Source organism: Dufourea novaeangliae, unplaced genomic scaffold, assembly GCF_001272555.1.
Source record: "Dufourea novaeangliae isolate 0120121106 unplaced genomic scaffold, ASM127255v1 scaffold270, whole genome shotgun sequence".
In the NCBI taxonomy this organism is placed as follows: Eukaryota; Metazoa; Arthropoda; class Insecta; order Hymenoptera; family Halictidae; genus Dufourea; species Dufourea novaeangliae.
Window position 1 is genome coordinate 369,906 of NW_015374153.1, and position 18,422 is coordinate 388,327.

At 39.1% G+C, this 18,422-nt stretch overlaps 6 protein-coding genes across 8 annotated transcripts; 3 read left to right on the forward strand and 3 right to left on the reverse strand.

The window, feature by feature from the left end:
• Positions 1-162: 162 nt before the first annotated feature.
• LOC107191843 (signal recognition particle subunit SRP68) lies at positions 163-2,559 on the reverse strand. The gene is made up of 3 exons (XM_015580978.1): positions 2,357-2,559; positions 1,624-1,961; positions 163-1,559 (listed from the first exon to the last, which is right to left on the reverse strand). Exons 1-3 carry the CDS (start codon positions 2,448-2,450, stop codon positions 267-269), a joined length of 1,725 nt encoding a protein of 574 aa, XP_015436464.1. The 5' UTR covers positions 2,451-2,559; the 3' UTR covers positions 163-266.
• Positions 2,560-3,457: 898 nt separating this feature from the next.
• Positions 3,458-4,646, reverse strand: LOC107191844 (ATP synthase subunit d, mitochondrial-like). The gene is made up of 3 exons (XM_015580979.1): positions 4,429-4,646; positions 3,911-4,079; positions 3,458-3,826 (listed from the first exon to the last, which is right to left on the reverse strand). Exons 1-3 carry the CDS (start codon positions 4,542-4,544, stop codon positions 3,599-3,601), a joined length of 513 nt encoding a protein of 170 aa, XP_015436465.1. The 5' UTR covers positions 4,545-4,646; the 3' UTR covers positions 3,458-3,598.
• Positions 4,647-4,862: 216 nt separating this feature from the next.
• On the forward strand, positions 4,863-6,117 carry LOC107191845 (autophagy protein 12-like). 2 transcript variants are annotated; one of them, XM_015580980.1, is made up of 5 exons: positions 4,863-4,985; positions 5,233-5,428; positions 5,503-5,639; positions 5,721-5,872; positions 5,939-6,117. In XM_015580980.1, exons 1-4 carry the CDS (start codon positions 4,968-4,970, stop codon positions 5,841-5,843), a joined length of 474 nt encoding a protein of 157 aa, XP_015436466.1. In that variant the 5' UTR covers positions 4,863-4,967; the 3' UTR covers positions 5,844-5,872; positions 5,939-6,117. The 2 variants fall into 2 exon arrangements, 1 of the variants encoding a protein (XP_015436466.1); XR_001516287.1 differs by lacking the exons at positions 5,503-5,639; positions 5,721-5,872; positions 5,939-6,117 and having other exon boundaries at positions 5,170-5,249.
• Positions 6,118-6,673: 556 nt separating this feature from the next.
• LOC107191841 (cilia- and flagella-associated protein 52) lies at positions 6,674-9,933 on the reverse strand (the record flags this gene model as incomplete). Its single annotated transcript, XM_015580976.1, has 10 exons — positions 6,674-7,224; positions 7,339-7,490; positions 7,633-7,778; positions 7,868-8,016; positions 8,124-8,296; positions 8,601-8,868; positions 8,949-9,198; positions 9,272-9,449; positions 9,544-9,743; positions 9,882-9,933. Coding segments are annotated over 10 exons (2,019 nt in total), but the record flags the coding sequence as incomplete, so codon positions are not given.
• A 497-nt stretch (positions 9,934-10,430) lies between these two features.
• Positions 10,431-11,410, forward strand: LOC107191860 (baculoviral IAP repeat-containing protein 5). Its single transcript, XM_015580997.1, has 4 exons — positions 10,431-10,600; positions 10,708-10,911; positions 10,998-11,118; positions 11,197-11,410. The coding sequence occupies exons 1-4, from the start codon at positions 10,587-10,589 to the stop codon at positions 11,308-11,310; spliced, it is 453 nt and encodes a 150-aa protein (XP_015436483.1). The 5' UTR covers positions 10,431-10,586; the 3' UTR covers positions 11,311-11,410.
• Positions 11,411-13,150: 1,740 nt separating this feature from the next.
• On the forward strand, positions 13,151-18,159 carry LOC107191866 (putative inorganic phosphate cotransporter). 2 transcript variants are annotated; one of them, XM_015581006.1, is made up of 5 exons: positions 13,151-13,219; positions 15,945-16,177; positions 16,259-17,156; positions 17,247-17,540; positions 17,777-18,159. In XM_015581006.1, the coding sequence occupies exons 1-5, from the start codon at positions 13,195-13,197 to the stop codon at positions 17,821-17,823; spliced, it is 1,497 nt and encodes a 498-aa protein (XP_015436492.1). In that variant the 5' UTR covers positions 13,151-13,194; the 3' UTR covers positions 17,824-18,159. The 2 variants fall into 2 exon arrangements, with proteins under 2 accessions (XP_015436492.1, XP_015436491.1); XM_015581005.1 differs by lacking the exon at positions 17,777-18,159 and having other exon boundaries at positions 17,247-17,620.
• The last annotated feature ends 263 nt before the right edge of the window (positions 18,160-18,422 follow it).

The following is an 18,422-nucleotide window of genomic DNA, read 5'->3' on the forward strand; positions in this document are numbered from 1 at the left end:
AATCATGTTTTATTTTAAAAATAAACTTTACTACACGCATGACTCAACAGTTAGCATCAAGTCAATTTTATAGATCGTGGAAAAGGAATTGCAGAGATTAAAATCAATGTAGTATCAAGTATATATATTAATAATATTTCTTTATTTTCTTGAATCAATAGGTATAAGTGAATATAAGTTCGTATAAGTGAAAATTTAATGCTCATTACCGCACCACGTGCGACAACAGAAAAAATCCAGTATCTTTCACTTACAATATACTTATTTTATTTATTTCCCCAACCCCATAGACCTTTAACGAATCCTGTAAGAGCAGCCTGGCCCCCCTTCTTGGTCTGGTCACCGAGTTTCGCACTCAAATCTGGGAACTCGACCATATTGAAAGCTAAATCGAAGAACAACGGTTTGCACGGAATAGGTTGCATTGGCGGCGGTAATTTGTAAACGTTTGGTTGCTTCGTAAGAAGAGCAGGATCTTCTCTATACTCGTGGAGACGTTCGTACAAAGGCTTTTTTGTTTTCGTGTACTTGGTTCCAGGTTCTTCTTCCTGTCCCTCTTCTAATACGCTGTGTGCATGGGCGGTGTACTTTGCACCTTCTATGGATGTCTCCAGTTTTTCGAGAGACTCCTTCAACGAATCTGGCAGTATGTTTCCATAACTGAGTGCATCTTTCATATGCTGCAAGGACCTCTGATATAGAGCCATTGCTTCCCTCCATCGGTGAAGATTCGCCAAAGACTGGGCCATGTAGTAACACCTGAAAGCCCTGTAACTCTTCGTCTTAGCTTCCTGTTCGCGTATAAACTCGTCATCTTCTTGTAACTGTGAAATTTCCACGAGATTATGGAGAGCTGCTTCATACAGTCTCACGATGTTCTGTGGCTTCGCCTTAGCAGACTCCTCCGCGGCTTTAATTAGTGCCAAATTCCTCTCGAGGGTGCGCGACAGTCTAATGTACTGTAAGTAGGTTACTAAGTGTTGTGGTGGTGTTTGTTTGTCGTTGTCCTTGTTCTTAAGCTCGTTCTTAAAGAAGTCTCTCACTGCTGAGATGGCATCCTTACAGTCTATCAGGTGCGCTTCCAGTAAATCGATTTTAGCTTGAGTGGTAACCGCTTTTTCTAACGTCTGATTCAATCTCGAGTCTGCAATTAAAAGACCAGCTGCTCTGGGTGGCACCACACCACAAGACTTACCACGCCAAATCACTTCCTCGGCATTGACCTGTTTTTCTCGAGTCTGAGCTATCAAAGAGTCCAAGCTAGCTAGCAGTTCTCCACTCAACTGACCTCTCATTTGCATTAAATCGTCTATAGCAGTGGTATCTCCGATATTGTAAGCGCAGTATCTAAGGCTGGGAGCAAGCTCCTCTACCCGAGCGTTATACATTACTTGCTCCGATTCCGGCAGCGCAGAAGCCAACTTCCCATATACTACCTGAGCTTTCTTTAGATTCTCCATAGCGTTTTTCCATAGTTGTAATTCAAAGTGCAAGGAACCATGTATCCAGGCAACATATGCTTGAGCTTCTAACTTTGTTCTCGCGTCACAGTTAACATTCTGTGAAAATTGGTTGGTATGAGAAGTCAGTACATTGATAAATCAAAGAATTTATTTATGTTACCTCTATTAATTCTTGTAACTGCAGGGAATATGTAGCAGCTTTCCTTAGTCTAGAGATCAAATGGAATTTTTTCCTTGGCTCCGTATTAGATTCCTGACGCAATTGCATAGCATAACTCCAAGCACGTTCTGCCATCATAAGGGGAACTTGTAGAAATTTGTCATCGCTCACCATGACAGGTGTTATATCTTTCCGTTTAAAATGACGTCTGTCTCCCTGTGGAACTTTTAATACTTTCCTTAGACGTCTTAGTCTCCTTGAACAGTAACCACGGTACCGTTGATAATCCCCATGTCTTAACCCATGTTGCTGCTGTGCTTCTTTGATTATTTTTAAAACTATTTGCTTGCTAAAGGATCTTACAATTGGACAATGTTCCTAAAAGCTACAAAAGGTGATTGTTCGTGTTGCTTAAAAAAACAAAGGAAAGGTCTATAACAATAACAACTGAAAAATCTGTTTATAATGAATTCCCTTTAAGAAATATGGTGGGAAGCATCAATGCCAGTGGAAATATAAATAAAAAACCATTTTTATTTGGTAATAACTAATCTGTACACTGTCATGATTGTCCGTACAATAATGGAGAGATATTTTTTTCTCATTACTTTGAAGGATGAGAGAGGTATACGTTATTAAAGGGCGCGACGTGACAAACAGAGGTTAGGCAACGACATATGGCATTGACAGAATCATCGATAACTCCTACAAAAAGCTTGCTGGAAAAGGATACTTTCCAACGAGTACGCCTTCTGTTCCTTCGGCCCTGTGGAGTCATTTACTTGGTTCTCTTTCGATAACTCGGTACCTTTCTGCTTGATCACCATCGTCTCGTAACCACCAGTAACCACGTATCTAATTTTCACCAAGCTGAGCCTAACCAAACCTTTGCCTCTGTCGGCAACCAGCTTGGCATCCTGGCAATCCTGGAATCCCTCATCCCACTCCGTCGCTCGGCGGCACGCCGACGACGCAATACATACGGTGTCGCGTTTACCCTCGCATACTATTCATTGCTATTCATCGCAGAAAGTACGGTGTATATGTTTATGTTATTGTCTTAATAAAATGCTTCAGTGTTTTTAAATATTTTTAGTTATAATCAATTAGGTTTCGTATCATGGTTAATTCATATTGAACATAAGTAGTTATTAAATAGTTATGCAAGTAGGGATGTATAGGATCGATACAAGTATAATAAACACGAGTACATTACTCGATATTAGACAAAATCTGGCTGTGCATGTCGATATTGACTGGGACATCAAGATGACTGATTATCAGTCAGAGTGTAAAATGCTATATCTAACAAAGTCAATGTAATGAAGTTAAATTATTAATTGTCTAGTAAATTGAAATAGGTTTATATAACTATATACATTGCAGGTTGAGCTTTTCTGTTACTCCGTATCAGTAGCATATAAATAAATAATATATTCCTGGAAAAATAGTCGCATTGGTTCAGTTTTTGATACGTACATAATATTAAGATTAAGATTATCAAGAAATGCGTACATCCAGCCCACCCTATATGTCGCTGCGTCGCTCAAGTAAACGGACGACTGGTGGGGCAAACGCGCGGGAAAAGAAAAAAATGACTCCACAGGGCCGACGAAGGAACAGAAGGTGTACTCTTTGAAAAGTATCCTTTTCCAGCAAGCTTTTTGTAGGAGTTATCGATGATTCTGTCAATGCCATATGTCGCTGCCTAACATGCCATATTGCAATTGCTTCCACAGTAAACTGTGATAATAACTCATAGTATTAACGTCGTGATAATGAATCTTCATAGCATAATGGACCATTTCTATATATTTAATGTAGTACTCTTTTATTTGAACAGTTCCAAAATCTTCCTAAATTTAGTCTCTATTCACAGTTTAGGAAATTTATAATAACGAATGTCATTAATGATAATTATCAGTGATCGATATTACATCAGTACTAAAGTAATTTTTTTATGCACTGAAGGCAATTAATTAGCTTTTTTCGGGTCTCCCGCGTCCATAGATGCTTGCACTTCTGGAGTATGTGGCCATGCGGTAGGTTTATCAGGATTAATAGCTTCCTCTGGATGTATATCCCTAAAATCTTCCAGTGTCATCTCTGAGTACGGTAATAACTGCTGGATTTTTTCTATTTCAATTTTTGCATTTTCAATCATTTGGTTGGCTTCTTGTACAAAGTTGTCAATTTGTTTAAGCTGTAATAGAAAATGTAATATTACTGGGTAAGAATTATTTTAAAATGTAAGATATGAATGATGACATAGTAAAAATTTTATTACAGTTTCCTTTTCTTCAGATTCAATATCAGCTGTATATTTGTCAGCTGGGTAAGGTATCGACAATGCTTCATATTCTTTCTGAAATTTATCTACTAAACCGGGAGTCGTGATAGTTCTCTTGTAGTATGACCAATCAATTTTTGGTGGTGATTCTGGGTTAGCTGTCATTCTGCAAAACATGCAACAATGTATGTATTTCAGATGTTCAAACATATAACAATGTACTGTATGTGTTCTGTCATATTTTCATGTGTTGTTCTTCCGTGAGTTCAAAATATCTACTACTTTTAGACGAACGGTCGTTTACCAAATTTTTCATAACCAACTTCAATCGACAGCCCGATAGTGAGTTAATAGACTTTTAAACATGTTTCTAATAAAACCAGCAGAAGATGTTAAAGGTTTCTCGATGCGTACACAAGAAGAATTTAAACTAATTTAATCACTGTAACAGTGGAGTTTTACGCAGGCATCCGGACATTATGTAACACATTTACCGTGGATCGATTTTTACTAACCGTCGTAAGTACTGATCTGATTTAGCCCTAAATGTAACGTATACATTTTTTTCAGATTCCGGAAGTCGCTCAAGAAGAGCCGCCCAATTAATCGATTTGATAGCTCTTCGTGACATCTCTCCTTACCAGTCTTTACGCTAATGCAACAATGCAATGCGAATCTCGTTCGAGGACTGTACTACGAACAATCACGAACAATGTGGTACACGGCAGGGGGGTTCCACTCTAATAGGACGACTGTTAACACGAGTTTAGTACCCCCATATCTCAGAAGGGTGCTCTGAAAGCAGTTTTAATTCTCGAATTTTGTGCTAGGTGGCACTCACAGCGTTATTAAGTGGGGATAGTAATTGACCCGATTTCCCGGGCGTAGTGGGAGGACACTGGTGGGCACTCTAATTTCCCCTCTGTTACATAGTACGGTTTCTTTGGTACATCATTTAGTGATTCAGTATTTAAACTGATTTAAATGAGCAGATTCGCAACAGTTAATTTGTAGTTACATATATTATTAAACGGCATAGTTGCGACTGTAAATAATGCGATTGTGCTTCAGTGTATGTACATACATACATACATACATACTTTCCAAATTGACAAGTACCTATACATATATGTAGTACTTATATTGTTATTATTCCTGTTTCACGATCGGTTTGAATCTGCTGTCCACGGTCAATTCTGTCAGTCAGTGTGTGGTTAGAAAATTTATAATTGAATAATTATGCATCTTTATTTCAGATTTAATATTTTAGCCATGAAGGTTTAATGTGATTACTTTAATTCGATGGAATTTCTACATAGCTTAAAATAAATCCAACGCTCAGAATGTCCGGGAAGGAGGGAAATGAATCTATTGCACAAGAAATTCCTGGTAAAACGGAGGAAACAGGAGAAAATATAACGAACGAAGACGCGCCAGTCAGCCTCGAAACCATTCCCCCCGAGACTCTTCTAGTTCGAAATGAAGTTCACACCATTTCCAAGGATAAGGGAAAAAGTAAAACGTATAATTTTTTAGTGTACACGCTATACAAACATAAGAATTTTCTTACAGTGTAATGGATTTTTCAGTCGATATATTATTAAAAGCAACTGGTAATGCTCCGATAATGAAACAAAAAAAGTGGTCTGTTAGCCAAGATTTCTGTATCGGCAGAATTTCAGATTTTGTCAGAAGGTACCTGAAATTGGACTCTAATGAAAAACTGGTGAGTACACACACAGAATTATATGTATCATAGTTTTCTTCTCAATTGTTTGTAATATAAATACATACTTTTATTTATCAGTTCCTTTACGTAAATCAGACATTTGCACCTGCACCAGATCAAGCTGTCAAAAACTTGTACGACTGTTATGGTGCAGATGGAAAGTTAATACTTCACTATTGCAAAAGTCAAGCTTGGGGATAAACCACGAATCTTTAAACCATACATTTTGTGTAAGTGTATAGAATTATTTAACAGTCATTCTCTACAATTATATCTGTCATATCTTACATTTACAGCATACTTCAACAAGTACCTAATCCGTATAACATACATATATCGACAGAGTTTCTGTAAATGTTGTAATTTATAATTTTATTACATCAGATTTGCACGGAAACTAGTTGGATTTCTTTACTTCAGACTTCCAAACTTAAAATCTTTTCACAGTTCTGTAAGGTTTGATTTCGTAATTTTTCGTTCAAAATAAAAATCGATCGATCCCTGAGGTCAATTTGAATTTTATTGGAAAAACTTTACAATTATCCTCAAAGAACACTCGAATTCAAGGCATAGACACACTACACACCGTATGTTCGAAATGTCCGCCTTTTTTGTTTGTATGCACAATTGCAATCTTCTTTTGAATGACTCGCGGATATTTTGGAATAACCTTTTGTTTGTATTCATATCCGTACATACGCCGTTCTTGGTTGTATATGTATGTATATCGTCTCCGCATTTTGACTTTTGATAGGCAATTGTATGCCCGCAATTTCAGGAAAAGTAAAATCTTTCGTCTTCTCGTAAATATAATCTCCATATTAGACACACAAGAAGAAGAACACACGCGAACAAAAAACCACAATAATACAGAAATATTTGACATGTAGTAACCACCTTGTGAAAATGTACTAAATCTTCATTAACACCCATGATGTATATGTAACAAGTTGATTGAAATGGCACGATGATGAATGGTGAATGGTGAATGGTGAATGGTGAATGGTGAATGTGTATATGTATATGTATATGTATATTTGCATATTTGCATTGAAATTCTCGCGAATATCATCATGATTTACAGTTTTACCATACAGCGCGATTATGACATTAGTTTTGTCCTTCCGCATCTTACCCACGCAATGTACAAATCGTAGTCGGCATTTCAAATCTGTTATCGTTTGTCGCGCTTGACATTTCATACGGCCGTTTCCACAGAATTATCGCACCGTCTGCGCTTACCGTGATTATAAATTGACCATTCGGCGAAAAAACGCAGCCAGTAACAGGGGCTGCATGAGCGAGACCAACTGCAACAATATTTGCGGTACGATATTCCCAGAGTTTCACAATAAAATCATCGGATCCGGTGAGAAAATGTTGTCCGTCGTAATTCACAGTTATAGCATTTAGCGTGGCAGTCGTAGAACCTTCTACTTCCCGCACCAGCGAACCATCCAATGTCTCCCAGTAAGCTATCTTACGATCCGTACCGCACGTTAAAGCTTGGACACCGCTAGGGAGGAAGCACGTTGCCATGAACATCGTACTTGCCCGCAACGCGAATTTTCTTGTAAAATTCCTACGTGACAACATATACATGTACATACATTATTCGCGGTGGAATAAAGGATGCGATGGGGATTAATCGTTCGGCACGGCACACACACACACAGTGCCGCTCCGATATTACTACCTCGTGTCCCATATTATGCATGTACCATCTGTACTGGAACTAATTAGATTTTTATCATCGGACGAAACGTGCAACGATGTGATCGGACCTCTGTGCTCTTTCAAAACGTGTAACAATTGTCGCATTTCGGATTTTGCATTCCATACACGCACCTGAATAAAAGCACGATGAAATCAAAGAGCAAGTAAGGTCTCTACACAGCAAGCAGGATTTCTCTATTCGTGGAATGGAATGCTCCTAGGTTCGCGCGTTTCTGTAAGTACTCTTAGTGTAAATGTTCACCATTCACAATACCTGACCATCGCAGCCACCGCTAATGAGTCTGCAATCGTCGTTCGTAATTGTAATCGCAGACACGGATCTTGTGTGCGCTCGATCGATGACAAATAGAAGATTACCGCCGTTCAAAGCAAATCCTCGTATCGCTCCGTCGTCCCAAGCTTTTGTCCAATACACAATAGGGGATAGCACATAAGGAGAGAACGTTTGAATTTCAAATGCTAAAAGTGTTACACAATAATAAACTCACCAGATATTATAGTACCACTGTTCCGATCGAAACAGAGGCTTGAACAAATGAAATTTGGAACGGTGATTCGAAGCAGTTCCTTTTGCGTTTTCAGTTTCCATACTCGAATATCGTGTTTACTAGTTGTTGCAAATATCTCTGAACGGTTCCTGCAAACACGATTCGCTGAGCAAATGTTTGCTATCGGCCCGCTTACCCCTGTACTATTATGTATGTGTCTGCTGTGACGAATAAATGATTTACAAGCGCGGTTTACCGTGGGAAAGCAAGATCGTATATGGAACTGGTGTGACAAGTGAGGAGCAAACGCGTACGAAAGCTCGACACTTGGATTTCATAGATCTCGCACTGGGATGTTCCCACCAATATAAAATCATCTTTGTACTTGATCATGGATGTCACGGTGCCGCACACGTTTCCTGTTCGATGCTATTGACAAAAGTAACATTGATGTTGGCTCTCGTTAGATCGAATAAGTTCTACTGTTTGATATTTTTCATTTCCTTCAACCCCGAATGCGATACGTACGCGCATCGCCTCTTTGATAAGTACAACATATTGTACATATGTATGTATGCATACGCATTACACACATACGTATAAAATAACATGTATACCTAAATACATAGAGATACGTACAGGTAGATACGGGGGTGGTCAGGCGCGATCAGACAATGAAATAAGCGAGCACAACCTTTTTCGCATTCGAGAAAAAGGGTCTTGTCCCGTTTACCGTTATTATACATGGTAGAACTAGTAATTTCCTCGATCCGTTTCTCACGGGTGTAGCATCCGTTGTTATTAGTTCGATTAATTCGATCGTTCCGTCTCCAGCACCCACTATTATTTTCTCCTTTCGCAAAAGCAACAAATTCTTCACGCCACCTGCGTATACGTGTACCGCTCCCTCTTCGCGTGTCCTTTTTGTTTTCGTTGCACGCGGTACTTTTGAGTAACATCCAGTCATAATTGGACACAGGTGTAATTCCGTCGCATTTAACCTGCGTATGAAATATTATAAGGGATTCGTGAAAAAACGAAATTAGAAGGAAAAAAGAAAATAGCATCTTAATTAAACGACCTTGCTTTAATGATATCGCCAGACGTTGTTCCACAATAGATATATTCGTCTTTCTCGTCAACAGCAATACAGTTAATGTCACGTCTGATCTTTCCGATCTTAACATCGATCCCTTGGAGTTTTCGTTCTTTCGGATTCACAAGCCAAACCCTGAAGGTTCCTTCACCGGCACTGATGAAACTTGCGTTATGAACATTCGTGCGTGCAATCGTGAAAGCAGTTCCCGACATTTCTTTACCAGCGAAACTACCTAGACAGTGAGTCACGAAAGAAAAATTTCATCACAAAATGAACTGAAAACGACCCGAATGAAATGAGATTACCACAAAGTGGATTTCCATTTTGAATGTCCCACACTACGATGTAACCGTCGTCTCTGCCTCCAAGACTAATCAGATATCGTTCGTCTCGCGTAAAGCACACATCCTCGACTCTTACTTTGTGCATATCGTAACTAGCTTTTAGCTTACGTTTCTCGTAATCCCATATTATAACCATTGCCTGTAACAAGAATAATATTCATCTGGATTATTCAAACCGAGGTCCGCGCAGAGTCAACCGCAACGAAGAAAATTTATCGTGATTATACACATACCTTGAAACCATGGTGGGCTACTTGACCTGAAGCTATAAAATTTCCACAAGGTGAGATACACAAAGCGGAAACTAAATTTGTATGACCTGCAAGGAATGTCTGTTCAGTAGTTTCTATATTTTTCATAGTAACTTTGTTGCCCATCGGGTATACAAGATGTTCTCCATCCGGATGTAAACGCAATCCATTTCTTATGATACCTATGAACGTGCGTAAAGTACATATAAACAAGTGTACGTACATACATCACGAAAAGAAAAAGATTAATCAAAAGTAGCGGACAATTTTTATAATTTTCAGAGATATGGATGTCATAATGAAAGATAATAGGCACTGACCGTCAAATGCTATTACTCCGAATATTTCGAGTTGTTTCATGTTCACAATAGAAAGTACGTTTTACATGCGTTTGAATGTAACTTTTTATTCACTTTATCGACCAATTAATTGTTCCGTATACGCCCTATATGTATCTAAACAACGAGATCAGCCGAATAGTAATTCGTGGCGTTGTCATGACAGTCTTTCAAATAAAAGTATCTTGTACTTATCTCTATGTATCAGGACAACGCATGGAAACTGGCAGCGTGGGCATAGCAAATGGCAACTACAAGCCGTATGTACATATTGTAATTATACTTATAAATGGAACCTAAAGTATAGTATTTACATGCATATGTATTTATTTCAAGGGATAAAGGAAATGGCACCAAATGGCACGGTATGGCTAGTGATAGCTTGTAACGTAAACGTCGGTAAAGTAGTTCACAAGTAGCGACAACAGTTCGTGATGCACTACAATACCGATTGTCTGGTTTCGTCGTAGTACAAGATTGGTTAAACTGGTTAACACTAAACGAGGCGTCGTAAACGCTTGTTTACATTTGCAACGATCATACTGGATCATATTTGTATGAGCACAGATAAGTACAGATATTAGGTATCTTAGCGCGCCAAATACGGGGTGAACCAAGTTTTCCAAGTGTTGCTACTTTACTTTACATATCTTTTCGAGAGGAATTCAACACTTTGTCTGAGAGATCATGGATTTATTACCGTAAGTGACAATCCGAGAGTCGACAACATCTTGTGTTATGGTCGATGATTGTACGTTCTAATCTGAGTAGTAATACCGCTGTCATTTAACTGTTAACTTTTATTCAGAGAGTCGACTTCAACGTTTTGGAAAGCCGGCAGATTACAAACGTTTCAACACTGGCCCTTTCAGTCGTCTGATAATTCCTGCAATCCTGAACGAATGGCTGCCGCTGGATTTCTTGCCGTTGGCGGCAAAGATGAACCAGATTTGGTCGAATGTTTCGTTTGTTCGAAACAGCTCGATGGTTGGGATCCAGACGACGATCCATGGTACGCAAATTTTTATCATTGTTTCTCAACAGAGTTAATGCTTATCGTTTCCATATATTCCCTTATTTCCCATGAATTATTTTCAGGGCCGAACATAGAAAACACCAGTCGCAATGCCCATTTGTAAAACTAGGCAAACCCAACGAAGCTTCATGGACCGTGCATGATCTGTTTGATTTATTTAAAAAGTATACAGTAAAAGAATGCGTGAGTATCTTTTGTACTTTTAAGAAATTTATGTACCATATATTCACATATATGGTAAACAATAATGTACGTTTATAGACGCACAAATTGGACAATGTTAAAGCTAGAGCAAAAGACGAAAGTGCAAGAGGCGCAAGCGAAATACCTCAAATTTATAAAGGCTTGAGGAAAAGTAACAAGGGATCGAGTTAATGTTAGGTATTAATCAGTTTTTCTTTGTATCTTTTTCTCCGAGTCTCGTTATTAACGCTGTTATCGTTTTATTTTGGAATAAAATCTGACCACTTTCTTATTTCTTTTACCACATGTTTTCTCATAAAACTAATATTTCTTCTATGCAGATAAAGTCGTTGTACAGTTAGAAAAAATAGTGATATTTCTGTCGATACCAATTTAATATTATAAAAGAAGACGCGGCCTATCGCGATCGAGCAATTGTGCGCTATCTATTGTCAAACTTGTTTGATTTTATCACAATGACACTTCATTCCATGCTATTAACAGTGACAGCTATTCATTATCATTGATCACGTGTGATCATCGACGAACGAGATGGTATAAATTTTTGTAATCGTACGGTCGCTGTTTCACACATCTTTGCGAACATTATATCGTAAGTTGTGGAAACTGCATTCTGTGTTTTTTTCATGCGCGCGCGCGTGTGTGCGTGTGTGCGTGTGTGTGTGTGTGTGTGTGTAAGATATTATGAACACTGCATTCGATAAAAACTGCATTTTTATAGGAAACAATTTGTGTCGCTTATGCAATCGTAATCGACTGCCAATGGATATCGGAGTACTGTCAATGTTTTCTCGTGGCAAGATATTGTTACTGTTCTCATTTTTTCCCTCAAGGTATCAGTCTATGCATAACAAAATGTTGGAGGAGTTAACTTCCCTATTCTATGGTATCTATGTGTATCAGGATTTATACCACCAGCACACTACACCAAAACAATATATCGTTTATCGGAGTGTCGGAGTTCGTTGCAGATCGAAAAACGAAAATTTCTGATGCTTTCGATTCTTTGGAGAGTCATCAGGATTGTAGTAGTCTCATCTTGGAATTTTTGTGCAATCGACGTAATTTGTCGACGATACTTATCGCTGCGGTAATATGATTGTAGGAAGCTTTTTATACACTGTATTTGCTGGGTATTACTCGCGTGTTTGCACCGCGTATGAACTATACTCGATATTTATTATCAGGTCGGTTTAAGCCAATGGCTTATTGGATTACTGATAGATCTGTTGTAATTAGAGGATTCCCGTTCAACTGTTTTAGTTCAGCTTTTGCGCCGTTTCGGTGAAGGATAACCGATGAAAAATAAGGTTGCTTCGGAAAAACGAATGAATTTGCTTAGGAAGAGGTATTCAGCAGCGCAATTCAAGAGAACACGAACGATATTATACATACATATATGTATAAGAAAGTGCACGTATGTATATACATACACATATACGACCGGATCAGATTCTCTGTTTTTCTGATCGTTAGAACACCCCCACTTGATTCATCGTTCGCTTCGTGCTTGATTTAATTGAATGCCGATATCTATCCATAGTTAGAGTTAGATGGATGTATGGGACACCCGTAAAATATCAAAAACGAGTATACATGTATACATATATGTATACTCGTCGCGTTATCATTTCCCCTCCCGGTTGGTTGTACCTCCTCCGTGTCAACTTTTACCAGTGCTACGCTGCTTAGTCTCTTATCCACATTTCCTTTCCCTTTTTGCGTCCAATGAAGAGCACGTGCACAAGTATAAAATGAATTCGCACAGAGAGCGTCGATTCAGTTACTCGCACCATGTGACCGAGGTGTATGCACGAATCACCATACCGTCCACACTTTGCGAACGAATATCAAGTTTGTTTTTTCGTTTAATCCTCGATTCTACGTTTTTCGAGCGAAAAAGAAAAAGAAAGAAAGCGAGCAGTCGGTGCATGCAATTTGTGCAAGAGTTAAGATCATCCGCCACCGAAGAAACTGCGCTGGATCGCCAGTTGTATAGATACATTTCTCCTATTCTCTTCGAACAGTCGGGTTTCGAAGAACATATTCGACGGAATGATATCTGCTTGGAAAATATTTTGTAAGTACTCCTCAAAGTGCTATCATATGTTTATACATATTTGTATTTAATGGTCGCGCGACACGTTGTTTACCTACATACAGTGCATACAACACCCTTCACAGCCCTCGGCAGTTATTTTACCATTACTTCTATGTTTTATAGTTGCTTCTCGTAATAATTATACATACAAATACAAGCAGCACATTTATAATACAATATAAATAGAAAATTACAATTTGATATTGCAGCAGGTGATCAGATTAAGTATATATCCATTCTACTACTATGCATGTAGGTACATGTATATGTATGTATATGTGTATATGTGAACGTATCCCGCGCAGCATCAAATACAATAGAAGCTAAAAAAACAAAAAAGGAATGATTAACTTGATCTCATGTACGAGATTTAGTTGAAAATTAATATTCACATTGCGTATAGATCGAGGCCGTCTCTCAACGGCTGTTTGCATAGTAAATAATGACGGGACTTAAATCATGCAACGGACACGTATATACTTACCTACACTACACGCGGGTTTCGTTTTGTAAGTTCACGGCTTTAGTAGTTTCATTGTAATACCTATCTAACTATGTATATACATATACATATACATATACATATACATATACATATACATATACATATGTATGTTCGTTGAATTTCATATTGTCCGGTAAGTTAGTTTGTTTTGTCTGAAACGTAACCGTTGTGTCGCGATGAATGCATATCTAAGATAATATAAGCAATTTATAGAGCATTATAAACGAGCGTGGTCAATTATACATATCTATATTGTAGGTATATGATATGTAATATTTGCTCCGTGTAGGTAGGTATGTACCTACTTTATGTAGTCTTTTTAACACATTGATCGCCAGGGTGGTCACCGATTATCAACGCCTATAAATTTCACGAAGGAACATTGAATTTCTAAACAGGAACATTCAAAATTTTGCAACAAATAAGTATACTTAAAGTTGAGTATACTTGAGTGATGATGAAAGTAACGAGTGTATTTGTAGTAAGCCGACGTGTCGATACTTGTAGCGTTAAGAAGAAGTCATAAACAAACGCATCTTATCACGACACTCTGTCTCAATAGGCGACAAAACTGGTGGCATTGTACATACGTGTTTCGTTGATCGGTTCGTTGTCCGCTGGCAAAACGGTGTCGTCTATTTCGTCTATTGGCAGAGGATACCTATGTACATACATATGTAGATATTTTTGCTTCTTCTCGAACGATATAACATATCTACGCAAAGTGAAGCGAAATTAAATTAAGTCCAAGAAAGTTTGATAAACGTGGCGCACCTGATCTCTAGAAAAAATTTGCCATTTTACCTTTAATGTACAACAAGGTTAACGCGGTTATTTGATAGAGGGGAAACAATATGCGGTTTCTGAACAAGGATTACAGCAATTAAAAACACCTGCGATTATCTATGAACATAAATGTTTGGTGGAAGTCAAATACCGCTTTCTCGTTATCTTCTCGACGATACAACGAGTCTACCTGCCGATACAATCAGTCATTAAATCGACCTGAAGTATTATCTTGAGGCAATTTTTTGGATTCTCGTGTTTGGGTTTCCCGTACATCGGCAGATAAGATAAACTCTCGTTGATACTGAATGTGCTGCTGACATTTATTCGAAGGAAATAAAAAATTTATGCGATTGTTCAATTGTTAATTGTGATCGAACGACTTGAGCTGCTTGAGCATGCCTTGTTAGACGCTAGACGCGTAATCTATAATACATATACATATATGTATATCTACTATGTACATACTTGTATATTAGTATGTTAAGTGAAACACTTCCATCGAAGTACTCTCGATATGAACTTGATCTTTCCGTAGAAGATACGCGTGTTCCATGATCGATAAGAATACTTCTTGTACCCGCATTGTACGTACTTGAACGCCACACACGTATGTACATACACACATACATACACAGAGCTATTGAGATTGCTTAGGAGCTAATGCCGTTTTTTATCGTCGAGTTAAACGTCAAGTAAAGATGAAGCGACAAGGAAAAATTCGCAGATACGACATGGCATGCAATAATAATAGTTTTCATGCGAATCCACCGTATCTACTACACTCTACAGATACGGCCTACTCTCTAAACTCGCGGTTTCGTTTATCTCTGGAACAACATTTCCTCGAAGCACAGAAAGAAGGTTGTCACAGTGTCCGGAAGACGTGCTCGACGACATTTACGAAAGACTTTTTAGTTCAGGTTCTATTTCTCGATATGTAACTACATATGTACTATGTAGTTACAGTTTACAGTCACGAATTATCATTTCAAGGTCTCATCCGATACGCACGACCTTTGTTGTTTCAAGAATTCAAGGATTTTGACCGAAATTTTCTACCTCCCTTCCTCTGAAACCGATCGACCGATCGTGCTTTCCTGCCGTTTGCCTTCCCGCGACGCGAGCCGAAATCGAAATCGCATTGCACCCAAGCCACACATTGTTACGTGCAAGGAATCTGACCTTTACCTAGATAAGTTTGTACGGCTCGTTAGACAGCTGCCAATAGGGAAAGGCTCTGCTAATCGTCATTCCTTCCGCGCCGTTGACCTCGAGCTTTCTTCTTTGCGACTACGGTGGCGGTATGGAGGACCTCTATTCGTCGAGGCGATTACAAATAAACGATATATATATATATATATGCATATATCCTGTGTGTACTTATATGTATGTCACACTTGTTGTACCCAGGTGGGAGAATTCCGCAACGATGGGTATTCGCAGTAATGGGATTTTTGGCATTAATCAATGCTTACGCGATGAGAGTTTGCCTCTCGATCACCATTACCAAGATGGTATACCCGCAAGAAAGTACCACGAATGACATCGGTAATATTTGCAATATCACGGAGCAAGACCAACATGATTCCAACAACACGGTATCAACGGATGCGAAACTGTACCACTGGGACGTATTCACTCAGGTAAACAAGATAAAAAAATTAGTGTGGAGTTGCGCGCACCGACAATCATTAAAATAATTATATATCCCCGATTTTTATTAGGGTATAATATTGTCGTCGTTTTACTGGGGTTACGTGATAACACATTTACCGGGTGGAATGCTGGCGGAGAAATTTGGAGGAAAACATTCCCTTGGTCTGGGAATTCTAGCGACCGCTCTGTTCACATTAATTACACCGGTGGTGGTAGAATTTGGAGAATCGACGGGTCTAATTATCCTTCGCGTGTTAATGGGTCTTTGCGAGGGCACAACGTTTCCGGCGTTGAACACGATGCTTGCACAGTGGACACCGCCGGAAGAACGATCCAAGATTGGCTCGTTGGTATTCGCTGGTTCTCAGCTCGGTACAGTGTTCGCGAACTCGTTGTCCGGAATAATACTTCATTACTCACCGATGGGCTGGCCAGCTGTGTTTTACGTGTTCGGTAGCGTTGGGGTACTCTGGTTCTTGATATGGCTGGTAACATGCTACAACAATCCGGATACGCATCCATTTATTTCTGATAAGGAGAAAAACTTTTTGAGAGAAAGAATGCAAGCGCATACGCATAAAAAGCCACCCTCGGTACCATGGAGGCACCTTTTGAAATCCGTGCCACTTTGGGCATTGATAACCGCGCAGATCGGCCACGACTGGGGTTTCTTCACATTGGTAAACGATCTGCCGAAATACATGAGCAATGTACTCAAGTATTCGATTAAGAGCAACGGGTTGCTCTCTGCGTTACCTTATCTAACAATGTGGATCTGTAGTGTAATTACATCTTGGATAGCCGATTGGATGATCACAACTGACAAGATGTCGCGGACCAACGTACGTAAACTAGGCACGACTATTGCTTCGCTCGGACCTGCAGTGTTCGTTATGGGCGCATCCTACGCCAGATGCGACAGAACAACTGTCGTTATAATGTTCACCCTCGGCACGACACTGATGGGTACGTAACATGGATACACCAATCCCTTATTAGAATTAATCAACTGATAAACTGTCAGTTGTGTCGTAATCCCGTTAAACCGTTTTACAGGCACATTTTATCCAGGGATGAAAGTTAACGCGCTGGATCTTAGTCCAAATTACTCTGGCACGTTGATGGCTCTTGTAAACGGAATAGGCGCTTTAACTGGTATCATCACACCTTACATCGTCGGCCTGTTAACTCCGAACCAGAATCTTGACGAATGGAGAATCGTATTTTGGATCGTCCTTGTCGTTTTCGTTGTGACCAACGTAGTTTTTGTATTTTACGCAAGCGGCGAAGTTCAATACTGGAACGACCCTGAATTCATTACAAGAGAAAGAGAAGAGAAACGAGCGAAAATTCAGAATAAAACAGGGTTTTTCAGTGGTTCGACGAAAAATCCGTCTACGTGAGAACGTACCTTCATACGACAGCTGTTTAACATGTTGACTGCGAAGCAAAATTTATCGACTCTTTCCGAACAGTGCCGTATACTGCTGCAGATACGCACAGATAAATACAAAAGTCCTACCCACCTGTCCACATAGTCTTATAAAGTTGTTCCTTCGGGTAGCAGTCGACTTGTTTAACGTTTTAAAGAGATAAGAAGAGTGACACTGCTACGTCTGCGCTGTCTCTTTAGTATTCTCAATCATTGTATCGCGTAATGTGTCCTCCTTGTATAGGTTTACCTATATTATAACCAGCGCCTTAGAATTAAGCGTTTCTCCGTCAACGTACTCTTACACTTTTCTATTAACTAGATACTCTTCCTCTTGTGCGTCTAGTCCATATTTTTTCCGTCTACCACGGATTCGGGTTAAAAAACTAACGAAACACACACACACACACACACACACACACACGCACAAAGCCGTGTGAGAACATAACGAGGAATTTTTAATGTAGAAAACTCTGGAATGCCTCAAGGAATATGTTATCTAGCGAAAACGAAAGAAATATTTGGAGGACGTTTCATCGACGTGTTTTCGCAGTTAACATGTTCAGTGTACCTGAAAATATTCGTACGTGCGCGTGCGTATCAATAATTCATTTCTTCATAATCAGCATCATAATCATAATTATAGTCGTCGCTGTCATATTTGTCATGGTCGTCGTCGTCGTCGTCGTCGTCATCGTCATCGTCATCGTCAACACCGAAAAAATAAAGATAAAATACACGCATCTAGGTACATACTACGTGTACGTAAATACGCACAGCTAAATCATGGGGTGAAATCA